The sequence below is a fragment of the Venturia canescens genome, chromosome 4 (assembly GCF_019457755.1).
Source record: "Venturia canescens isolate UGA chromosome 4, ASM1945775v1, whole genome shotgun sequence".
NCBI classification, from domain to species: domain Eukaryota; kingdom Metazoa; phylum Arthropoda; class Insecta; order Hymenoptera; family Ichneumonidae; genus Venturia; species Venturia canescens.
In genome coordinates, this window is record NC_057424.1 from 17,580,940 (window position 1) to 17,606,780 (window position 25,841).

General features: G+C 35.6%; 2 protein-coding genes across 30 annotated transcripts in view; one reads left to right on the forward strand and one right to left on the reverse strand.

Moving 5' to 3' along the window:
- The first annotated feature begins 50 nt into the window (after nucleotides 1-50).
- LOC122409281 (DDB1- and CUL4-associated factor 6-like) lies at nucleotides 51-10,400 on the forward strand. 8 transcript variants are annotated; one of them, XR_006260644.1, is made up of 13 exons: nucleotides 51-749; nucleotides 1,101-1,255; nucleotides 2,749-2,866; nucleotides 3,186-3,364; nucleotides 3,453-3,588; nucleotides 3,671-3,822; nucleotides 4,036-5,074; nucleotides 5,303-5,389; nucleotides 5,477-5,543; nucleotides 5,661-5,801; nucleotides 6,182-6,443; nucleotides 7,217-7,303; nucleotides 8,570-8,621. XR_006260644.1 is itself a non-coding variant. In XM_043416699.1 (13 exons), exons 1-13 carry the CDS (start codon nucleotides 659-661, stop codon nucleotides 8,626-8,628), a joined length of 2,589 nt encoding a protein of 862 aa, XP_043272634.1. In that variant the 5' UTR covers nucleotides 52-658; the 3' UTR covers nucleotides 8,629-10,400. The 8 variants fall into 8 exon arrangements, 7 of the variants coding, with proteins under 7 accessions (XP_043272639.1, XP_043272634.1, XP_043272633.1 ...); XM_043416699.1 differs by having other exon boundaries at nucleotides 52-749; nucleotides 5,664-5,801; nucleotides 7,198-7,303; nucleotides 8,570-10,400; XM_043416698.1 differs by having other exon boundaries at nucleotides 54-749; nucleotides 7,198-7,303; nucleotides 8,570-10,400.
- Nucleotides 10,401-10,764: 364 nt separating this feature from the next.
- CaMKII (Calcium/calmodulin-dependent protein kinase II) overlaps nucleotides 10,765-25,841 on the reverse strand; it is a 103,393-nt gene continuing 88,316 nt past the window's right edge. For 18 of the 22 annotated variants that reach the window (XM_043416715.1, XM_043416717.1, XM_043416714.1 and 15 more), the window contains 4 exons: nucleotides 21,032-21,107; nucleotides 20,809-20,903; nucleotides 20,016-20,136; nucleotides 10,765-19,491 (listed from right to left, as the gene is read on the reverse strand). In XM_043416715.1, the coding sequence (XP_043272650.1) occupies nucleotides 19,359-19,491; nucleotides 20,016-20,136; nucleotides 20,809-20,903; nucleotides 21,032-21,107 (425 nt within the window). In that variant the 3' untranslated portion in view covers nucleotides 10,765-19,358. Of the gene's footprint in view, nucleotides 19,492-20,015; nucleotides 20,137-20,808; nucleotides 20,904-21,031; nucleotides 21,108-23,659; nucleotides 23,723-24,441; nucleotides 25,487-25,841 lie in introns of those variants that run through there. The other 4 variants (XM_043416727.1, XM_043416728.1, XM_043416729.1 and 1 more) reach the window with 2 other exon arrangements.

Here is a 25,841-nt window from a genome sequence, read left to right on the forward strand (position 1 = left end):
TCGGTTAGTGTATAGTAAAATTGGTGGGTTGGTGGGTTCCCGAAGTTTCTTCGGGCGCTAGAGTCGCTTATTCTCATCAGTCGGCAGTGTCGGCACACGACACGACGTGTGCATTGCTCTTCGCTGGTTGTGTGTGCTCCAAAATGCCATTGTGTACATTCGCTCAGCTGTTTTTCACGGTAGAAAGTCACTGTGTTTGGTGCAAAGAGAGTGATGAGCGAGTGAGAGAAGAAAAATAGAGATCATCCGTGCGTTGCTCATCGTCGTACGTATTTCGGAATTTCACCGTTTATTTTTAGTAAACGAGTCGCGATGGTGCGGGAATGTACAGGAAGACGCGTACAAAGATCTCAGTTCAGTCAAAATTCGGGCGTCTTTTGAATAAATAATCCTGTGTCGTATACTCAGTGAATAGAAACGGAGCAAACGAACATAGAAAGAAAGTAAACATCGTAATAAATCACGAGAAACGTACGAGTCCTAGTGTTCCATTTATCCTAGCTGATTCTGTTTTTCGTCTGTTTTGTTTATTTGTCTTTCTGTTCCTTATCACTGGTGAAAATTCGTCTCTTTGAAGACGCTGCACCGTTAAAAAGCTCTTTTATGCAATTCGCCCTTATTAAAAAGAACGTGCTGTACGTTCGTCGTTTGGTCAATTATGAGGGGTACGAAATCCGGCGTTTTTTATGACATTTACAATCAGCCCTACGATGATAGAACTAGGCTCAAGCTGTACACGAGCAGTAAAGGTAATAAAGGAATTAAAGTAGATCTGAATTTTTCCAACCTCCCTTTTTTTCCTTATAGTTTTAAACGTAAATTTGAAGGACTTCAATTTTGAAACGATTTAAAATGACAGTTAATTCTTAGTGTAAATATCAAGAAAATAATATTTCGTTACAAAAAACTTTTTCAATAAGAAAATCAAAAATGTGCTCTGAATCGCTTCAAGCTGTTTGTATTGTGAATGTGACATTCATTCTTTGTGATATTGGAAAAATTCTAAACTGTTATTATCTATATATTTTAAATCTGTCATGATGTTAAGGGAAAAATGATCTCTCTCTCTTTGCTCTCTCTATATTTGGTTTTTTTTACAGCAAGTCTTCAACTTATACAGCGAATGGCGCTGCTTAAGAGACTTAAAGTGCACAATGGCTGTGTCAATTCTATCTGCTGGAATGCAAGTGGTACATTGATACTGTCAGGAAGTGACGATCAGCATCTTGTTCTTACAAATCCTTATAACTATCAGGTACAACGAGTTCTAGAATTCTGATATAAAATCAAAATCAACGGAAAATTAAAATAACATTTTTCTAATGCATGTAAAATTTTTTGAGCAATTCGACAATATAATTTGAAAATAAAAATTTGATGGTAATTGATTAATAGGTGACATTGTGAGTATTGGAATAATGGTTATCACAAACAAAACGAAGAGCTTGTAAAAGTTGCATGCTCTCCCATTTGAAAATTATATATCATGGATATATACATTTATTCATATAATGAAGAGAAATATTCTGTAACGCACTTTCAAAGAGAACTTAACATTTTTGAAGCTCCATGCATAGTAAAAAAACGACGAAATGATACTATCGGTTGTGCGCAGCATTAAATTATGCTGTGGAGATTCTAGGGCTTCTAATCTTGTCAATGTGTCAAGAGCATTAGATTTCAGAGTGAGTAGCGATCAGCAACAAAAAAAACAAATTTGTAGCCTGTGACTGGAACAAACTAAAAACTCCTAGAAAATTTTAAATTCTACAAAGCAGTTTTTATCGAATGTATGGATAAGCCAATTGGCTGACCGTAAATTACAATGTATAAGACAAAATGAGGCTGTCATCTGCTTTAATTTTGGTAATATTTATAGATCTCGTGTAATTCCTGTGCCAACGTTATTTTTACAATGAACCTTGGAAATCATCTTTGGTGCAATAAACCATCTCTAGTAATTTTTTTTTTATTCCAATCTGGAGCTGAATTTGGATACGTGCAAACAGAACATTTTCTCAAAAAAAATCTCTACTAATTGTTTCGAGCCCGATGATTTAAGAGAAATTTCATTGGAAATTTCAATCCCCTCAATGTCGTTGACTTTTACCATATAATTAGTTGATTTTCCTTCCGACAATACGAATTAAGGACCTTGATCTTTACGATTTACGAAACGCATGATAGGCCTTTTCAAGGCAAGTATTTTGTGCTCTAGCCAAGGTCTAACATTGGCCTAGATAGGGCGAAAATCTCCGTCTCTGCCAAACGAAGATGAAAAGAAAAAAATAAATAAAAAAAAGAAAAATATAAGTGTCCACGTGCGTTACTTACGGCTGCTAATTTTGTCTCGAGATCTAGAACTATATATTGGTAATCGTAAGACTCACTATTGACCGAGAGCTATTGTGCAACGTGGGTGATGTCTCAAACGCGAAAGTATATTGGCCATGTACGAATGATTGTGTTCCTTAAGCCAAAGCGATTTCGGATCTCGTGCTTCCGAACTATAACGCCCGTGTCTTAACACCTTAATGCCTTTCTCATTAAAGACATATTTATGTACGTTCAAAAGACTTTTACAACACGACTTTTCGATGATTAAATTTCATTTCGAAATCGAGCCAAAAAACACTCGTTTTAACTATCGCAGAACAAATACTTGAAAATTCAGGCTAGCGAATGAAGACTTTTCAGCTTCCTAGTCAAATACATATTACAAACACAATTGTTCATTTCTGTTTGCAGGTTCTCACCGATTACAAAACTAGCCATAGAGCGAATATATTTAGTGCCAAATTTTTACCAAACAGTGGTGATCATCGCATTGTATCCTGCAGTGGGGATGGTATAATACTCTACACAGGTATGAACACAATTGTAAAGCTTCTGAATAGGAAAAAAAGTTTTTTTATTAGAAAATTTGTAATTCGGTTTTATTCAAATGAATATTTTCCAATTTGCAAGATTACGTATTCGAAAATAGACGTTTACGAGAATGTTCTCTCCAACTTTGTCAATTTAAGAGACTGAATATATTGAAGTCTAATATTTATGAAAAATAATTTTATTCCTCAGGTAGTTTCTTTCGCGAAGCCAAGTAATTTCGAGCCAAGGTTTTTTTCTTCGAATTGAATAAAAGTCAAATTCAATATAAAGAAAAATATATTTATGTGTATTTTCAGATCTCATGAGACGAACAGCAACGTTTCAGAATCAGTTCACGTGTCACAGTGGAACCACCTACGAGATTGCTACGATACCAGGAGAGCCACACAGTTTTTTGAGTTGTGGCGAAGATGGGACAGTTCGAGGCTACGATTTGCGAGTTAAAGAAAAATGTAACACCCCAAGATGCAAAGAAGTGAGTTCTGAAAAATATGATTTCAGTTATCATTCTGTGTTCACTTACTGGAATTTTATATTAACTGGAAAATTGCAATTGAAAAAAGGACGTGATGATCTCGTGTCAAAAAGCGGTGACCGCTCTGTCCGTAAATCCTTTGGTACCCCATCAAGTGGCTATCGGATGTTCCGACAGTACGGTAAGAACTTTCGACAGGAGAATGTTGGCAACGAGGGATCCAGGTAAGACTAACGTGTACTAAAAATCTTTTATTCGTATTTTCCTTCTTGTAATCAGAATGTTTCTATTCCATATGTTGAGCAGATAATGGAGAAAGCGCCTGGCCAACGTCGATATTCAGTGTACCCGAATTTGAGGGAAATTCCTACAGAATAACGTCACTGAGTTACAGTCCGGACGGCCAAGATGTTTTGGTCAGTTACAGCAGCGATCATCTGTACTTGTTCAGTATAAAGGTGAATAACAATTCACTTTGATACAAAAAAACAGTTTAACGTTTCAATTCAAAGGCACAAATTGCTCCAGTGGATTCAAAGTTTTAGATACTTCCTCAATAGAAATGAAATAATAAAAAAAAAAAAAAAAGTTTGGGAGTATTTGCGTTGATTTACCTGCATCATAATCAATATCAGGCTATTGTATTGAAAGGATTTTTGTCTCTCTACCAGGATCAGGGAAGCATGCAGATGAGAAAAGATGCCTCGACAGGGAAGAACAAAAGCAAGAAAAACCAGTTGCGATCACCGCAGCCAGTGAGGCGTTTGAGGTTGAGAGGCGATTGGTCAGACACAGGACCGGACGCTCGTCCGGAAAGTGAAGGTGGACGATTGAACGGAACAGAGATTGCACAAGCAAGACCGATTTTGCATACTTCATTGATGCAACGAATGACGGACGTGTTGAGCAGAATGTTGAACGACCCTGCAACGCGTGCTGCTCTAAATGGCAGCGGTGATGATAATCTCGAAGGTTGGATAATCGACCAGCAGGGCGAGGGAGCTCAGCAACAAGCGCAACAACCACAACAACAGCAACAGAATCAACAGAATCAAGCAACCGGAGAGGAAAGCGTCGAACCGAGTGCAGAATCGGCAAACGGAAACGAGGCTTCGTCCCATCAGGCGATGGAAATTGAAGCTGCGAGCAGCGCCGAAACCCGTGAATCTGACGAGTTGAGTACAGTAGCGATCGCGAGTAACCCTAGCGAGGATTCCTCCAACGCTTTGGCCGTCGACGTGTCAACCGAAAACGAGATTGAAGAAACTGTAACGCAAGAAAGCGACGAGATCTTTTGCGAAAGCGAAGAATCTCACATTGTAAATAATTCACCCACCGAATCCGACACCGAGGAGACGAGAAACGAGACAAATAATGTTCCTATGGGAAGTGAATCTAGTCGAACGGAGGCTTCCAAGACTTCCATACAATCGTTCACTTCGCTGAGTATCTCGCGGGGCGAAGAAACTCGTGATAGCAACAGAAACGATAGCCTTGGCCATTCTTCGCCGACTTCTAATCTTGAAAATCCTGGGGAAGGCAATATCATGGAAAATCTTCAGGACAGATTGACCACCATGAGACACGGTTTCCTCGAAAGACACGGCAGCGAGCCTGCCGTCAGCTTAACTTACTCCGACAAAAGCTCTACTGGCGCTACCATTTCGCTCGGTGTTGCCAATGAAGTTATTCGCGACAATTATCATCCAGGTAACTGTTAACAATCGAAAATATAAACGCTGATAATCAGTTTAGATTTCTTGACAATTCATACTTGACTATTCATCTTCGTTTTTTTTGCATGTAAGAAATGTATGAAATGAAATGACTCTGAAATTCGCTCAACTCGTTTTAGAAAGATGCTTTTTTAACTCTCATTTTTCATTTATCTATTAATTTGATTATTTTTCAATACATATAAGTTCTTAAACTTTGTAGGTCCTTCCGGCAGTCAAAATACTGGTCTCACTAGTGCAGGACCAAGCAGTAGTCGAGGCAGAGATCCAGATTTCGACCTTCACGAACGTAAGTACAGCCTTGTAGCTGAGAATTCGTTACAATATTTTTCTTCCTATTCCGATTGCGTACTATTTATGGTTTATCTTGTGTTAGGAACGGACGAGGACGTTTACAACGACAGCGATGACGAAGACGCAGATCCTACGAGCTGTGACAGAAGGTAAAATTTATATTCGTCTTATAAAGTTGTTACGAAAAAATAACAGAATTATTGAGTATACGAGCATTGTTTCGCATTAAGATGATTTTGGTTATGAAACACTTGTTTTCCTTTCAGCAGAGTGAGCGATCCTGTGGATGTAGAATCAGAGAAGGAATCGGGTGAGGAACGAGACTCGATGGGACAGGAGACTTACGAGGACAGTTGTATGACGGAATTTCACGTGAAACAAAAATACATGGGTCATCGAAATGCGAGGTATGATTCCCCTGCCCCTTCTCTCTGCTAGAGTTGCACGTAAAGTTACGTCGTATATCGCGACCGTGTCGAATGAATATTCGATAGAAATCGTCGAATCTTAAGGGCCACCATTATTCATTTTTATTTTTGAATTTCTTATTCTTCGAAATTTATAGTTGTTTTTATCGTCTCGATATGAAATTTCGGCGGACGTGAACACCAACAAACCGTAACAACAATTCAGCGTCTTCAAACACACACAAAAAAGAATGGGAAAAAACGAATGCACAAAAGAACTTACCAAAAAAGTCCCAAAAAAGCCTCCGAGCGGACTGGGCCGATTAGCATCAGCCCATCCAATTTTTCTGATCATTTGCCCTTCCCTCGTTTGACTCTAGTTTCTTTAGGACCATGATCAAAGAAGCAAATTTTTGGGGCGACGATTACGTCATGTCCGGTAGCGACTGCGGCCACGTTTTCGTTTGGGAAAGAGACACCGCCAAACTTTGTATGCTCCTCGAGGCCGATCAACACGTCGTTAATTGCCTCCAACCTCATCCCTTTCTTCCGATGCTTGCCACCTCCGGTATCGACTATGATGTCAAACTTTGGGCTCCTATCAGCGAAGAAGCTAATTTCGATACCAAATTCGCTGAGGATGTGAGTGTCTTCATTTTTCAATTCTCATCTACTCATTTATCACGTGCAGTACTATTTTCTTACGCACAAAGTCTCATACGCACTGTTATGGGGAGTTGATCACCATTTTTTTACAACAAACTCCAACTTGCATAAGGATTTTTAAAGGTCTCTGGTTATTTTGCTTTTAACCGAAAATCATTACAAAAGTATTCGAGTTTACCAAGTTTTTATTTACACGTATGTCGTAGATTATAATTTCGATTAATTTAAAGTGTGTTCTGAGATTTGTAAACTAGGGTCGAAATATATGTTTCCAATCACTGAAAATGTTAACACAGAAGCTTTTGAACTTTAAGAAAAATCAACTTACAAACATCATTAACCTATTTTCATCGTATATTTCCTTCAAAATACAAAAATCAAATTAAAAATTGTAATTTTTTCATACGATGAGAAAAATGAATCGTTGTTTGAAATATTCTCTGTGAACTCGTTCACAAAAGGTTGCGAAACCCGAACAGTATGAGCATTCTCATTCATATCCAACCTATTGCATTCATTGTTTGAAAAATTTTCTGAAATGAAGTTGGATCATTTTGCTCATGCGAATTGTCGATTATGGAAAATACTTTGCGGTACGTTGATCAAATTTATCGTAATTTTGAAGCAAAGTTGAAGGCTTGAATGAACAAACTTGAAAATAAAAGATTAATTTTGCAAAGTTCCCTTTGGGCGAAATTGAATTGTTTTTATTTTTCTTCTTTTTTTTCAGCTATTGAAACGAAACGCAGTGATGCTCGAAGAGACCAAAGACACGATAACCGTCCCAGCCGCATTTATGATCAGGATGTTGGCGTGTCTTAATCAAATACGAAGAGGTAGCGATAGCTTGTGATAATCCTCGCACAAGTGAAAGAAAAATCTTTTATTCCAGCGGCCATACGCGCTTTTTTACCTTTTGTTTTAATACGAGATAACATTTTCGGCTCAGTTGGTTGAAATTATTTTATTTTTTTTCATACCATGTAGATACGACCACTGAGCGATCTAAAAAGATTGGGTTTACTTTCTCTAACAAAATAATCGCATTATTTTCTTCTCTTTCTTCTTTTCCGTTATGTTTTTCCGTTATTCGGCACCGAGACTGGCATTGTTTCCTCGAATGTTTCAACGCGTACACGCTGGATGTGAAAATTGAGAATTAACAGAATTGAGAAAACAATGACATTGAGCAAAATTGAAACAACCAAAAAAGTGTCTAGATTATAAAGATCCATCACGTGAAAAAAATTTTATTTTATTTCAAGTCGAGCATTAAAAAATTGTATTTCAATATTTATTATGTAATATTTGTTTCGTATTTGATATTCGATCTTCTTGTTATAAACATCATTGTTAAATTCGGGAAAATATTTAAAAAAAAATAAAACGATTAAATTTTGTGGCAATGAAGAGCACCACTGTCAAGGAAAAAACGAAAAAAGATTATATATACCGACGCGCCGATTGCTGCAATTGAGTGAATGCAATCTGGATTGATTTTGGCGCAAACTGTACAATTTCCTGAATCAATTGAAATATATATCCTTTCAATCCGCAACCAAGTAACGACTAATCCTTGAAGCATTTTCTTCATTTTTGTTTCGAGAGAGTGTGAATGAGGAAAACACGGAGAGGAAAATTCGACGAATTCAAATTTATTTGTAATTTTTCATGGCGATTCTTCGGGAAGAGATCTCCAAAAACAATCGAGCGCACATTTTTTTGAATACCTTCATAGTTAGGAAACATCTTTCATAAATGCCACTTCGATTATTCCATGCGAGAATTCAATTAAACATTTTTAACCCGAGGCTTCAATAATTGTTCCAAAATTCGCGAGTAACAACGGGCCAATAAACTATACAAACAATTTGCTTGCTTCGATGACTTATTTAACGCTAAAACTCGGATTTGTTCAAAAATTTATTTAACCTCATAAAAATGGGTCGTGAATAAACACTTATCACGTGCTTCTGAATGGAATAAAGCTTATCACCATTTGAGCATCAGATTTTTGTGTTTTTTTCTATTCAAAGGAATATGCATATATTTAAGAAATGTTTATTTTTACGTTGAATTATTTTGTTTGAAATTTATTGTAGGGCGGGGTCGAAACAGGAGGAGAAGTGGCGACGAAGCCGATGAGTTACGAGGCGGCTAGTAAGATCTTTTGCGGCCTATTTTCATCGAATTATATTTCCTTATAGTTTTTATAACAGCGTTAATTTACTTGGATTGTCAGAAATTGATAGTAAATTTCGAGCGTTAAGTCGTTTTGCTTTAATTTTGCTAACGAAATTTATGATATTCAAAAAATAGCGAAAATAATGAAAAAAAAGCAAACTAGAAAAAACATTTTTGTAATGCAATGCAAGTAAAAATTGCAACTTCGACGTATTATCAAGCATGTTGAGATAATGGTTTTCGTTATAGTGCGCTCGTTTTATAATATGAAGAAGAATATTTTTTAAAACGGTCTGCATCGGTGCTTCTGTTTAGTGATAATTCGATCCTGAATAAGACAATCAAATTTGGAACAGTCATTGTATTTTATTCGATTCTATTATTGATTGATTGATTTCTTTTTTTTTTTTTTTTTTTTTTATTAAATCGTTTAGGATCAAAAAACTCTAATAAGAATGAGCAAAACGTATGTTTTTGCTACACCCCAATTCTCCGAAGTTTCTATCAAAATATTTTTCAATTTTTTCATTTTATGGTTCACCATGCTGCGGAAAAAACTTTAAAACTTTTATAAGATGTTTTGCGACAGACGTTATTTTTAGAAATCAATAAAAAGGAAAATCGTCGGAGGAGCAACGTTAGTCGATATCAATGTCGGAAAGCTACGCAGGGAAATTGTTTAGAAATGTTTAAATTTGATCGTACGATTCCAAAAATGATTGTCTTTTTCAAAAATAGAGTAAAAAAAAGTGAAATAACATACTTCCCTTTGATTCCGCGGTAAAGTTCCATTCAAGCCTCTTCCCTTAGAAGCAAAAGTGTAAGAACGCGTGCCTTGAACTGCAACGTCAACAATAGAATATTTGAACGAAAAAATAAAGTTCGTTGAAATTCGACGCACTCCTCAAAGTCCTTAAAAAGGAAAATTTGACAAAAAAAATAATGAAACAAGTGAGTTGTTATTTGTGAGCTCACTCTCTTTCGTGGAAATTCAATTTCCCATAATGTTTAACTTTTTAGGATTAATATTCCCATGAATCATAGAAAAAAGATACAAACTAACAACAGCGATCAATATATGGCACGATGTATTCCAATTCCGATCAAGAATAAACCAGGTTTTTGTCCTCTTGTTTTTCCAAATGAGCTGTAATCAGAGAAGAAACTATAAAACAAAATAATTGATTGATCACAAGGGTGGTCCACGAAATATGGAAACTTGCCAGAGTATTTTCAATTCTAATAGTTTGACACTGATCTCCAAATCCTGGAAACGTTATTCCATAGAATTTTTTGAATCAGAATCGACGGTACTTCATTTTTTGTACAAAACTGAACCCCCAAACGTAATACGAAACAGCAATTTCCATGATTATTTCAACTTTTAATAATCTACAAAAAAAATATGTTCATTTGAATTTCAATTAAAATTCTGCCCAATGAAACTTGGAAGCTGGCCTTTTCTACACGTTTCAAAATACTATTTCGTACTCCGGACCAAATGCATTCGTCTTCGAGCTTAAGACGCGAAGGACCACCCGCATTAACATTTATCATAATATTCAAGTGCAATAATTCGAGTACGTAACACAACTGTAGATTAAAAGCATACAAACAAATCTATGAAGAATCATAACGATTTTGCGATTTTTTTTAGATAATAAAATTAGTTATAAGATCGATAGGAACTGTGTACCCAAAAAATTGTGGAATTTGTTTGTTGTTTATAATAAAAGTTTGAATAGAAAACGAGGGAATTCACGAAAATCCCTCAACTTGTTAATTTCGTTTTACACGAGGAGCACTTGTAATCAACAAAGTGCAGGAAAGGCATTGATTTAGTTGTAGGATTGGCAAGAAGAAAGGATTGCAAAATGATTAAACAATAAGCATCAATTATGGAGATTCATATTTATTTTTCTGAACATTAGGACAAAATCGTAATCAATCGTTATTTGTTTATCGTAAATTTATCATATCCGTAGGAATAATAATAATATTATAGTTACGAATAATAAAAATAATAATAATAATAACAGTATAACAATAATAATGGTAATAAATATAGCGTAATATTGAACCGATGAGAGTTTGTTTTTTCTTCTTTCATTCGTTTTTTTTTTTTTTTTTTTTTTTTTAATAATTATATAGTTGGCAATTACGTCGTCCGCGGGCAGAGCCGAGCACGGCCGTTCTCTCATTCTCATCATTTTGTTCTGTACTTGTTTTCTCGTTCTTCCTATTTTTCTCTCTCTCTCTCTCTCTCTCGCTTTCTCTCTTCGAACGAGCTTCAGTTTTTTGTTCTCATCGCAAAACTTATTGTGTGTGCTTTTTGTTTTATTTTCCCTTTTTTTTTCTTTTTTATCATTTATTATTATCGTAGTATTTTTGTTTTATATTTTATTCGGTACATACGTACGTTTTATATGTAATCCTATGTAGAAAGAAATAGCCGTGATGGAGAGTGGCTACGATCTTATTTTAAAAAAGGCTAAAATTGCAACGCTCATTCGTCCTCTTTGAAATTGCAATTTTTGTTTATTCTTTAAACAACGGAAAAAAAAAAAAAAAACACGGAATTGCGAAGTATGAGAATTGTCTGGTAAAGGCGAGGCGATTTGAAATTCTTTCTTGCTTGTTTGTTTTTGTCGTTCGAGTGTTTTTTTCTTTTTCTTAATATTTGGAATAGACAGATTCGTCGTTTATCGTGCCTGAGAACGACCGACAGAGTGCCGTACAAATTGCCTCTTTTATTTTCACACGATAAATACTAACTTATTACATAATAGGGTGAATCTTGCTCAGCTTCGATTTTACACACGATCGGATCTGCTGTGAATTTGCTTCGCTGTCAATTGCCAACATTCCTTCAATCTGATTTACCTTTATTTGTGTCTTTTAAACTATGATCTCACGTTGTTTAATGAATTGTGTAGTATAATTAGTCTCGTATGGCTTCGGTCGTTCAAGGTCGTAGAGTATCGTTTTCCTTCATTGTTGTCATCATTATCATGATTATTCTCGTTTTTATAAGCATTTCCGGTCGTTGCTTCGTGTGCAATGACAAAAGTTAATTTGTATTCGTGTATACATGGTGTGTTTGGTATTTTTGAAAAATAAAAGTACAGTAAGTATCTCCGGGTACAGAGAGTTCCCTGCCAGGTACGCCGTTTTTCATTTCTCTTAACTATTTGTCCGCTTTTCGTACTTTCCTTTTTTTTTTTGTTATTTTTCTATCATTTAAATTCAATTGTTCGACTGGTAATTATCGGTTCTCAGCTTGAATTTTCAAAAGTTTTAGCTTCGCGGGTCCCCTGCGAGCGAATGTATGTTTGGTGCATATTCGCGCGTACGAAAATTTCAGAAGCTGCACGTCGTACGAAAAGGGACTTGAAAAACAAAACTACAATAAAAAACTAAAACAAAAAAGCCGGAGATAATATAAAAAAAAAAAAAAAAAAAAACAGTTCAACAACGAGCAATGTACTTCTCGCGATCTTAATTCCAGTGCGAATCATTCGCGCGAGGATCGATAAACTAAATGAAATAAAAAAAAAAAAAAGAACGATCGGAAGACTTCCGGTGAGCGCGAAGAGAAAAAAGCTCGCGGAACTTGCGGTTAATCTTCACTAACGAAGTTCCGACAGTTTTTTTAATGCTATCAGAAACTTTCCAGTGCTTCATTTTTTCGATAGTTCTTCGGCAGAATGAACCGGATGATTTCCGGTTTTAATATCGGGGAGGACTTCCGATCACGACGGTGGAAAGACTTTCGGTAAACAAAAGGAAGAACTGGAACATCGCTGGTAGACGAGGAAAAAAAAACTAACCGCAGAACTGAGTACTCACAGTTTCACGTTACTTCCGATTACGAAAGTTTCGCAAAATTTTACGGCCAATGGTCTTCAAATCGCCGACCTATTTCCGCTTGAAAATTCTTCAACAGTTTTATATCGGTACCAATATTCCCACCGCACATTTTCCATGAAAATCCCACACCAATTTTGTTCCGCATCCAACGAGATTCAACGAAAAAAAAAACATCCTGAATTTCCGGTTCGAAAGCGAAGACTACCGGTTATAGGAAACAAATATGCCTCGGGTTTTCGGTTAGTTTTTTTCCCTTTTAACGTAATATATTTATTTGCACAATAAAATCGCGAGAAACTTGCCAAATAATCGTAAGCTCATTTAGTTACAATGTAAGTAATGACTACTATACAACGAGACTTAATCGATAATTGTTTCATTCTTCCCCCCGTCGCTTTACATTATTTTTCTCTCTTCGTCGCGAACATCGAGTCTAAAATTCGCAAAAAATTTTAAACGCGAATATGCGTAATGTACATTTTGTGAGCAGAGATATTACTTTTTATTCATTTTTTCGCTATCAATCATCGACTTCCACTCGCGACCGGAAGTGACGGATTTACTTTTCCTTCCCTCCCCCCCCTCCCCCTCCCCCGCCCCTCTATTTATCATCATCCAGCTTGGCGGACTAAATATGGCGTGATCGTCGATCAATGATTGCGCCAAATAATCCAGAGATCGCAGCTCTTAATTGAAAATTGAATTTTTCTCTTAACTAATTTATAATTATTCGCGCTCACAATCACCGAGCACGAAGAAGCCTCCAACGCCGTTATCAGCGTTGATAAGCTTTTATCTTTTATTTATTACATAGTACAATACGAAATACACAAATCGTGAATGGTAAATTTTAGGCCAAACAATGCTTTTTTCATTTCTTTCTGTTTTATAGTTTTTTTACTTTTTATTCTTCATTTCTTTTATCATTAATTCTTTTAATGAGATGGATGAAGACGATATGCGCGTATCTCATTAATTGCGAACCATACTTCTACTCTTTTTTTTCCTTTCTCTCAATTCGATTTATTTCATTTTTTGTTACTCCGTATTGCGAGAAAATTTCGAAAATATCCGTCTTCACAGTATCGATGACTTTTCCATTTGTTTTCGAAATATGAAATTTTATGTCTGACTTTTGATAGTGTCGATTTGCTTGAGTCGGTGGTTGATTGATGCAACAATATTTTCGTTATTTTTTCAAAAGAATTTTCAAAAGAAGGAGAATGATCATATTTGGAGATTGTTTTGGTATTTTTCGATGCTTTTTTCTCTTCATATTTGACGCACTTCATTCGAATGCCTCGGCGAACTCTGGAGGGCACTTTCTGTACACCAGAGGACTTTTACGGATAGAGGTGAGTGCAAATTTTCACTTCATGTATCATAACACTTTTGTCGATCGATTAGTCAAACTATGTAAAGCATTTTCAACAACTTTGCATCACAAAATCCAACTCACTGATAAAATTTTATAAATTTTCTTCGCACCTACGCAAAAATGAATTCATTAATTTTTGAGTTCTTTCAGTTTTGATATTTATTATTCGTAATATTTGCATTTGAGATAAGCTGACTCGAGAACTGTGTAGAGAGTACCGATTTTTATTTCACTTGTGAAAGTAAAAATAGCTAGAACGTTCTCAATTTGAATAGAAACGTCAAAATAGCTGTTAACTCGTGTGTACAGACTCTGGACTGCAAAAAGTCTGACGCTTCCCGACAAAGAGGGAAACGAAATAAAAATGTTCCTTCGCAATATTTACACTTTTCCAATTTGTGCAGTTCGATTCCGAAGATGTCAAAAACACAAAGTCTCAAGTAACTTTGTAGTTTATGTATTGAAAAACATGCGAAAAGTTGTGATAAACCAAATCAAGTTGGAATTTTGGACGTTAAAGTTGAAGTCTAATGCCTTACAAGTTGTTTTTCCTGTACCGTGATAATCGGATAATAAGTCGAGCGAGTAACAGTATTATTGATAAATTTACATGAACATTGATTAGGGCAGTGGAGAATAATAAATATGTAAGAAAAGCTGTTATTCGTTTTCTCCCTCAATCATCATTTTTCGATGTTCCATAGAGGTGGCTTTTTTTATTTATTTTTTGAGATTGCAGTCACCGATCATTCTCCTTCGAAATTGGTCGCTGTATAATTTTTATATCAGCGATATTGAAAAATGTATTGTGGAAATTTAACGTCCTCCGGAGGCACGTTTAAACGATTTAAAAATTTCCACGTGTTTCTTTCCTATTTTCGAGTATTCAAAATTTCTCATCGAAGTTCAACAAGTGAAGCAGATTTGCGCGTATTTGAATAATGTTAAAATATATATGTTTTTCGTTAATCATCATTTATCAAAACTGTTATTCTTTTGTCAAGACGTAATTTTGTTTGGACCGTAATACACCGAAATTTTCTCGTTCTAAGAATCAACGGTCTTGTCACGAGGTTTTAGTTCTCAGTTTCCGATTGTTTTATATATATATATGTTTTTTAATTTTCTTTTGTGTTATTTTATTTCATTTGTCAAAATTTTTAATTTTCGATGGAACGCGGAGATCTCGCTGAAGGTGTCTCGAGAAGGTAGAGTTATTAGCATTATTTTTTTCTTTAAATAGATATATGTATGTGTGTATATATATATACTCATATATATATAGTTAGAGGACAATGAATAAATTCGAATGAGGACATTTTGTTGGAACACCCGAGACTAGATATAAATACGAGATAGGAATGAGAGCGAGTGACTTTCAACGAGATCTCATCATCACTTAAGCAAGATAACTCTCAATGTTAAAAACTTGTACAGTATGAAACAACTATAATACGATGTGTTAACTCTCTCTTTCTCGCTTTCGTTCGGATTTATTTAATTTTTTTCTCTCTCTCTCTCTCTCTTTCTCTCTCTTTTTAACTCTTAATATTCAATATTAATCACTCTAAAAACGCAATAAATACAACGCGAAACTTTCATCACCCACGAAATTAATGAAAAAATCCTTTCGTTTTTGCATTACAAGTACAAATGAACATGTTAAATGAAAGGTTTTTCTCCGTTTATGTAACTCCTACTAGACAATTTAAATTCGTGCGGCAATCGTGTAATAGTACAAATAACAATGGAGAGAGAACAAAAAATAAAACATAAAATAGTCGCAACAACAATGAAACCTAAATGATAGAAAAAAAATCAAGGCAAATATTCCATATATATATCGCAATCTTCGTAGTCACAGTATTTAAACGGTAATTAGTAATAGTAACGCGTACTAGTACACATAATGATAGTAGGAAATCAATAGTAATTATTTTATACAGCAATCACACGTAGAAGCGATGAATTAGAGTAGTAGAAACAACTATTTTCCCTTTTCTTTTTCTCTCTCTTCTATCGAATTTTTTAACCTCGCTTTTCACGCTTGTCTCTTTTTGACTTCCTTCAATTTTCTCGTATTATCGTATATTTGTAATATAATCAATCATAACTTAATCAGTATTATAATTTATATATATATATTTTTTTATATAATACACAAACACACACATACATATACATATATGTGTGTGAATTGTTTTTATGTTGTTGTTGTTGTTGTTGTTGTTGGTTTTCTTTTTATGTATAATATTTATATGTATAATACGATGGCAAAAGTGTTTCTTTAAAGTTTTTTTTGTATTTTCGATTTTTTGTATTTATCATTGCAGATTGAGACTTGACTCGTGACCACTATTTTGGAGGATGTACGAACGTGTAGAAAGATTCGTCATAATAACGAAGGTAAATTCGATAAAAATTCAATCATAAATATTTCGCCCACTTGATTATTCAATCGAATCCTGATAGCGAATGTGAAATTCGATTTTTTTTGCGCTCACTCTTTTATTCTTTTGTTCAACGACTTTTATAATTGATTACTTTTTTTCATTTCTTTTCTTCATTTATTCATCCATCGTTTTTATTCAACATTCAATATGTATATAACATTCATTATGCAAAGAGAGACACGGCAGAGAGCGCTGATTATCCTTCGAATGGATTTATCTTCTTTTTTTTTTCATTTTCCTCTAGAAATCTCGTCTTTCGAAAAACTTGTCTAATTATCTCGCTTAACGCAAATCTATTCATGCATATTATTAAAAATTCCATCTCAAAAACACGTTAGAGGGAGTCGAAAAATTGTGTAAAAACTGTTCTCTTTTTCGATCACGTTTCGAGAAAAGAATACCGCGACTCTAGATTAAGAGACACGGTAGCGCGCTTTGGAAATGCAAAGACAGCCCGGCCTATGACGCACTTTTTTATATGCGAGCTTTATGACGTCAAAGCGTTTTTAAATCGCTCCTACGGACGAATCCCGTTTGAGTAAAAATTCTGAATATTGGCGACGAATTTTTATTGATTTTACTGAAAAGTATGATTTTGTCTCCGGGTTTTTGTATTGCAATCCGAACCTTTAATTTTTATAGAATTAGATGCACACCTACAGGCTGTTTTGACAAATTTTTGGATTATTTTTTCAGTTATTATTATGCAACTATATCCAGTGAACGAATATTTCGATCCCCAAATACGTGTTTATTTATCGATGGGTGTTCATAACTTGAACGAGCGAAAAAATGAACTTTACTGATTACATTTCATTGGACGCCAGGAGGAAAGAATATCGGCCTATTCGAACTTAATTGTAATCGTAGAGGAGAAAAAAAAGAATATATATTTATATTCGGAATAGCGTACAGCCACGAGCTCAAAACACAAAATGAATCACCGAAATAATCGCGCCTTTTGCCATCGCGACAAATGCATAACAACAAATAGAACAAAAAACACAATATTAGCAGGAAAAACAAGTAACATGGAAGAATGTTCTGTACAGTGATTCGATTTTCCGTTTTCTTAATTCGCTCCGCTTTTATTCCCTTGTCAAACGTCGTAACTTTCGCGACATCGATCAACTCACAGTTTCCAATGACTCGCTTTTAACTAATAATTTATCACCATGATTTTTAATTATATTTCAAGACGAGAGTTTGTCGACAGTTTTCTGCCAATGATCATTCGATTGAACCGAATGTTTTCAATCGTCCTCTCTTTTCGTTCGTTTGTATTACAACTTTCGTGAGTAAAATTTTTTAAGTATCTGAAGATAATTTGGCCACGAGTAACGTACGGTTCGAAAGGGAAGTGATAAAATTGTTATAATTTTTTCTTTAAAACGACCGGATGAATGAATAATGCAATTAATGATGTTAAGAAAAATCGAGTATTCTCGCATCTATTGAAAACAATGAGAACGAACGAATCGCCAAAGTAGACGAGAAAAAACGGAGTTTGAATATTAACGAGGAATATTGAAGAAGGGATTTTATTTGTTTTGGTTTATTTTTTTTTTGTTCTGTTTCTATGAGTCAAAGCTCTCTCAATGGTGATAAAGAGAGAAGAGAGATATTGGAGATTTGAGAATTACAGTCCGATTGGGATTCTCCCTTCGTATCTTTCATCACTTTCATTGATATCGAATTGCAGTCTTGGCTCAAAGTCTCGTTTTTGTTCTCTCTGCATCCTCATATCAAACATTAAACCTTTCTCTATCTTTCTATATCTCTCTCTCCCTCCGTTCCTACATTTTTTCGCCTCGATGCCAATCATTGGCTACGTTTCATTCTCTATCGGTTTTGCCCTCGATTCATCATCCTTTTTTTCCACTCTTTTTTCTTTTCCCTTTTTTTTTCACTTACGCAGTATTTTCTGAAAAGGTGCGAGCTCAAAATGGCACACGTTGGTCGATATTAAAGCCTCGATCGGGCTGAAAATTCACTAAATGACGCCCTAGATGGAAATTTGTTACTCTAACTAATGATATAACTTAATAATAATAATAATAATAATGATAATGATAATAATATTAATAATAAAATTGTAAGCAGACGAATTCGTAAGTCGACATCGGGCCCTCTCTCTTTCTCTTTCGCTCTCTCATTCTCCCTTTCTTTTCTAACGTCTCATCCGTTATTATTGTTTTTCCAAATCCTTTTATTTTTTCGTGCTCTCCCAATTTCTACGCTCACGATTTTCTCAATTTTCAATCCTTTTCGCTCATTCTTAAACTACGTGTATTTATCTATTTTTATTGAATCGTCCAACACGTTTTTTCCATGCCGATGTTGGCGAGAACGATCCCGATCAGCTGTTTTTACCCAAGATGACAATTTTCAAGACAGTTTTATGCCATTTTTACCTTTTTTTTTTCATTATCTTTTGTTTTTCAAGAAGAAGAAATACATATCTATATACTTTTTTCTCACCAACCTCTTGACTCGCAATGATTTCGGAATATTTTTAACGATTTCCGAATTTGCGCTGTAACGACGATTATAATTGGTTTTTAGTTTTTTTTTCCCCCATTGTTTTTTTGGTTTTTCATTGCTCCCGCTGCAAATTTAAGTACGAGTTGCGTAAGAGAACTCGCTTTTCTTAGCGTCTCCTTGTACGAAGGGAATACATTTCAATCTTTAACGATTCTCTCGTTCTTTTTATTGTTCTTCTCTTTATTTCTTTCGCTATTGTTGGATCACCCATCAATCGTCTCTTCTCTCTTCATATGTGTAATTGTTTTCCTTTTAATATAATCATATTATACTTTATGAAATCGTATTGTTTTCACATGGAACAACCGAGGAGATTTTTTTCGACGTCGATACTCTTTCGCCGTCGCCAATCACCGCATTCTTATACTCTCGCTCCTCTCTCCTCTCTTATTTGCTTCCTTCTATTCCTTTTCATATCATTTTCATCTTATTCTTCATTTCCTCATGTCACTCGCTCACAAATTATTTGTGGCTGAAGGAAAATGGCGAAGGTCCTGTGACTGCGCTTCGATGGGAATGCACGTTCTGCCACTTGCTGTCTCTTTTGTGCCAGACGCGACTCTCCTCGCTCTGCTGAGTGTGCGCAACTCCTTGTCTGTTGCAACAAAATTGCAAAAAAAAACAGTAAGAAACGGTGTTTTTTTCTCTTTCACATCGTATTTCTTTTTTTTTTCTTGATACTTGGGAATTCAAACGATAAATTGAATAAGAATTGCAAGAATCGTCCCGAATTAAGTGCTTTTCAAGAATCATTCGTTTTTTTCTTAAAAATTTTGTACCATTTTGAGTAACCCATAAAACTAAATGCCTACTTCATCACTATTATTTTTTTTTATTGATGTTTTTCATATATTTGGTCACTAAAAGTAGTAATTAACAGAGAAACAGGCACTCTGAAGAGTAAAGACAAAAATCTCAATTTCTTATAAAGAAAAGTGAAAAAAAATTGATGGCAAATGAAATGAAATTTTTCATTCAAATTGTAGTAAATTTTTCAAATTAAACAGTTTTGAATGGCATAAAAATTGGATACAATGTGAAACTGACTCGAATGGTTCGATCCTTTCTAGTTATCCTTTTGTTATATTCTGATATGAAAGTAAATTGGCAAATACTCACTTGTCGACGTATTGAGTGAGTCTGACGTATGCGATGCAGGCTGCATCCTCGCCTAGGAGATGGACGTGAGGATTGAGAATCGTCGTGTTGACGGCTTTGCAGCTCGAGCTTTTCCCCAGGACTGGATTTGAGAGTAAAACAAATTAAAACTTTACCTGCATTTTCACGATACAAGATCTGAGAAAAGCCATTGTTTGATCCATCGAATCCCAACATAACGAAGAGCTCGAATTCGACCTTCTCTGTTTTGTTTTGTTTTTTTTTTTTTTTGATTAAATAATGTTTTTGAATAATTCAGTAAATGAGCCATTTTACATGCCAATGTCGACAGGCTTCAAATCATTAATATTCATACGACTTCAGTCTAAAGTGAAATTGCGAAAAGGCATTTCATTCATTGATGATTGAGCAATAATAAAATGGAAAGCTTACTGAAGAGGTGCAGGAGAATTTTTCATTTTCCAAATTTCCATAATTCAAACGTACCTCTAAAAATAGCATTCACTTTCCAAAATAAATACTCGAAAAAAGGCAATGGAACTGACATCCAGAAATCATAAAGAAGCAGAAAAGAAATCAAATTTTTCGAGGTATTTTCATCGTGTGTGTTGAAACAAAAAATACGATACATTCGGTGCCGAAATTACCATACAAAAAAGAGAATAGATAAGATTCGAATTGAACACGAAAGGGAAAGAAAATTAAAAAAACAAATCGAAGCATCATTCGCGCGTGATTTGCATGCGTGAGACTTGCCAATGAATAATAGTGAGAGCAAACGAGACATAATTACCATTATCAAAGTAAAATTTGTGAAAGTCCATTCCCTCGACTAAATTACCTAGAGCCTCGGGCTCGAACGCGGTCAGTTGAGGATCGCAGATTTTCCTGAAATATAACAAGTTCAAGATAAATGTCGATTGAGAAAGTGCAGAAATTAATTTTTTCAAAAAACAAAAAAAAAAACTTCAACAAACTCGAAGTTTTTTCTTCACTTATTATTGAATTTAACTCACGTGTAACCCTCGTAGTCTCCGGTGTTGATGCTCTCGATGAGTTGTTCCGTCATCTTGATGATTTCCTGACGGCGTGCTGGAATCGTCAATACATGAGAGTCAGTTAAAAGTTCTTGTTGTTCCATCGCCCAACGCGTTCTCAGGCTCTTTCCGTCACAAATCACAGCAAAACAGCCACATGCACGTATAATTAATTGTTCAACAACTATAAAAATAAACTCTGATTTTACATTCCCGATTGTTTTAAAGGCCTTTGACCGATAGATTTCCAAATATTAAGTATCCAAAACTAATCAGAGTTTTTGATAATACTTTAGCAGAGTAAAACAGAAAACCCGAGTTTTTTTCACTTTCGAATTACGCTCGGATCTTTAATTGAACTTCAACTTTTTTTCCCCATATTCAATTTTCACATGCACGATTATACCGAAGTTATGCCCCACGAAATATTTTTTTTTCACGACCCAAAGAAATATTGTTCTTAAGTAGTCGAGAGGGAACAATTGAATTTTTACTTTTCAAAAAATTCATTGTTTTAGGATCGAAATGAACCTGAAAGAATAGCAAAGTGCACTTTTTCAAATCGACGATGAATTTTTTATAGTTCATAAACAGTAATTTCGATGGAACAAAAAAACTGTGTGTTTGTAAGTTTTGAAAAAGTGTTCAAGAACGAGAAATAGCATTGTTCACATTTTTTTAGTATATATTTGCGATCATCTAGTTTATAGGGAAGATAATTGAGAAAAACAAACAAAAAAAAAACAAAAAAGCAATTGCGTCAGTTATCGTCGAGAGATCGAAAATTCAGGGCTGACGTAGGGAACGACTTTCGGTTGTCAAATAGTAATTTATTCATTTATTCCGAGCGATTTGATTCACGTGCAGCTGTGTCTTGTTGAATTGAGAGACTAGTTTGGTACTGCTATGACAAAAAAATGATCGGTCTTTCGCTCTGGCGAAATAATCGCATGCGATAAGACGAGTGATTGAAAAAATAAAAAGACGAAGTTTCCTCTGGCGATTAGGCTGCGAAGCTGGAAGACATTCTTCGACAACGCAGAGAGCGCAGACGAGCGGATCTTCAAGATTGTCGGGATCTTCTTCGCGGGATAATTATTTCGTTTTTAATTGAAAAAAATCAAATAAAATCATTCGGAAAATCAATGAATTGATCAAATTTTGAAAAAAATTGGACAATTTCCGATAAAATTATTTGATTTTCAATTTACAAAGATAATGAACCAATGAAAATAATCAAAGTGACGATGAGTTTCAAATAATTTCTAGTGTGATTGCGAGGGCAAGGCCATAAGTTATTGGATATTCCTCTACTGTGTCGACTGCACGAAGCAGCTCCTGAATTAATAATTGAAATACGATCGCTGATAAGAGCGACTTTCTGGACTCTCGATCGTACTTTTAAGTGTATTTTTTAATAACCACTGCTTCGTTCGGCCTCGACGAAAAGATGGAGAACACAAAACAAAAAGAACAACAACAAAAAAGGAATAAACTAAAAGTACAGAGAGTGAGAGAGTGATTTAAGAGCATCGTACAGAGTGATTTCTATGAGCTTGTAAATTTGACCACGCGATGAATGAGAGTTACATGTACAGAGCAGTGTTATTTTTTTTCTTCTCGATGGATCTAATTCGTATTCTGCGATAGCTGTTCCTGAACCAATGTCCATTGAAAGCCTAATGCGTGTGATGAATTACTATGTTTAATGGCCACGTGCACGAGGCATTTCGAGAAAAATCGATACAGCCCTTTTGAACCCTCGACCTATACCGAGGGACATGAAAAATGGGTTTTTTTTTTCCGCAGGCTTTTCAAAACACTTCAAAAATACTGTATGAATAGAAAGTTTAAGGCTCCAGTGCTAAATGAATTTCTTACGAACGATAAATCCGTCTGGACGGACCAGCAGGCTTCCGCGTTAAAAGTAAAAACGACAAATTCTTGGAGCGAAGCGTTTGTTCTGGTGTTCATTCCACACGAAATATTAAAGAACGACGCAAAATTAAGTGAAGATTTGTGATGGCAGTAAAGAAAAAATGTAGTAGAACAAAATGATGATTCAATGCGGTACCGTGGCTGCATTTTGAGGGATGATCGATTTTCCGAATTATTCCTATACAAAGTATGCTATTTCGGGAACGATATTTTCCGTATGCATCGTTTGTGCGCTAAGCTTGATTTTGCAGAGCGTGAGGAGATACGTGCTAATTTCTAATTACAGAAGCATTATTCATGTACAAATGGCTAATAAAATTTTTATCCAAATTTATTCTCTCCGCGGTGTCTTAACGAAACATTGTTTTTCGATACGTTTTGGCTTGCTAATAATAATTCTGGTAAAATTATAATGATACAAAATATACCACTAGGACGACCATGAACTAAAAATTCAACGATTTATCGACATTTACAAAAACCTTATTTTCATCTACGTTTTCTGGTCTTATATTCTAACTGTGATATTTCTATGAATACATTTGTGTGCGTGTGAATGTGTGTGGGTGTGTGTGTGTGTGTTAGTGTGTGTGTGTTTTGGTGTATGGGTGTATGCGGGTATGTGATTTTTTCAGTATCCTTAAATTGTTTTTATGCACGCGGCTTTACCTGAGCACTGCGAGTTCGTTGACAGTTGACTGCAGGTCTTGACAGGACACATGATTCTTATTTCTACAAGCAATATACCTTCCTCATTAAAAAACGCACTTCAACACACGTATCATTTCGGTGGCTTGCACATAGATTTTTCCTTTTCGTCAATTATTCATGGCACTGGATCATCGAGTCTTAGCAATGCATTTTTTCTCACAGAATAAATTTCTCAATGAAAAATGATGAAAAATATTTTCAATCATCAATTGGTAAATTTTGTATTGTTATAGGAAATATAGGGCTGCGAAGACTCTTGAATTTATTTGTTACTGAGATCTCCGTGCGGTATGTTAAGGTATCAACGATTGATTGTTGTAGCCTCCTTGTTTTCTCGCTCTCTCTCTCTCTCTCTCTCCCTCTCTGTCGATTTTTCAAACGACCGTCAGTTTCCCTTTTCAATTCAGACGTTCGTTGGTTAGCAGGCTTTATAAATTCAAATGTGTTATGGGCGGAACGCGAGAACGAGACTCCCTCGGCTGCGGTCGTTAAGGGGGAGGTTCATTCTTTATTTAACGATTCCAAGTGTCTGACGAAAATCGGGCATTTCTACTGCGCCCTGGTTTCCCCGGGGGATCCCCCCCTGCTCGAGAAATAACCGAGGGCCCAGTGAGTTTGTCCGATCGTCGATTTTTGTTCACCATCATTTTATTCTTCTTTCATAATACTGAAGTTAAGAATTATCGATGCGAATGTATCGTTGCAGAATTTGACTGAAGCAAAACACCAGTTCTCTCACGCAATGTTTCTATTATTCTTTATTTTTCCATTTGTTAACAGATCTAATACTTCTTCAGGCTTCTCTTTTCGTGTGTGACGCCGAGGAATTCTAACCATCGCCGTACATTTTCTCGGTTAGCTACATGCACGCAATTCATTTTTGTCACGAACACAGAGAGATTACGAGCACTCGTCATATTTTTATCGTATTTAAACCATTCTAACATGGTTTTCGACTGACTAAAATAAATTATTTACCCCCATGTGCCAGAGAGTATGACGTACAATTCATTTCATCGTCGAGGCAAGTGATATCGATGGACCGAGTCTCGAGCATGAGATTGACGCGACTATTATTATTTTGAAATCAACATTCATCGGCTCAAACGTCGTGTTTGGTTTTGTTTTGTTTTGTTTTGTTTGTTTTTTTTTTTTGAGCGCTGGAAACTTATCAGAAACAATCGAACGATCAAAGTGGAAATTTCGTCGTCAGTCCGGAATTCAAAACTTTAAAATGCTACTTTCATGTTCGCTGGTTCGAAGCGAATTAAAAAAGGTCGTGACGGTAATCAACTCCTTTCGAGAAATCGAAAGTTTGTAATGATAGAAATATCGACGTTATGAAATGTCATTCGAATCGAAGAGAACAGCCACTGAAAAGTGGCTGAAGAGCGAAAAAATATTCGAAACGTTGATTTTTGTTTTTTGTTTCTCTTGAAAATTCGAACCAACTCAAAATGTACTTCTCACCGAGTTGTTCCGAATGTTTCTTCTTTCTAACGTATGAAATTCTTCCGACGAAAAAATCGAAAAATAATAAATTGATTTGTGAGAATTTAGCTCAGGATAAGCTGCAACGTCTGATAAGTTTGGAACACTCGCTGTTGTCGTCCTCGCTTCTATCGAGACTCTGAGAGTTTTTGCTCTGATGAGCAAGCGTCGTTTGACGAGCGCGAAGATCGTTGGCATCCTTACCGTTGTCAGCGGGATCGTCGTTGAGTTGCAAGTAACCAGGAGGCGCGATAGACGCGCCGAGCGTCAGTTTACGTCGCAGTACATCGACTTCTGGACACGTCGAAGGGCAGACAAACCCACGCACAGCCACAATCAACGGTCACCGAGTTGCAATATTTCTTGGTCGTGGTTTATCGGATGCACAACACGACGATGGGGCATGCATTTTGTTTTGTAGCCGAGGTTCAACGAATGTCAAACACACACGAACAAAAGAGGAAAAAAACAGACGAACAACACATTGATACGTACGATAAATAATGCGCTTCTCACGCGGTGCACTCAATTCTCGAGATTCACGAGACCAGAATTTCTTTTTTCTTTTTTTTCATTCGGGATTCATAAATTATATACTTTTGACACAACCGGTGGTGGTTAGAAACTTTAATCGATCTTCATACCAAAT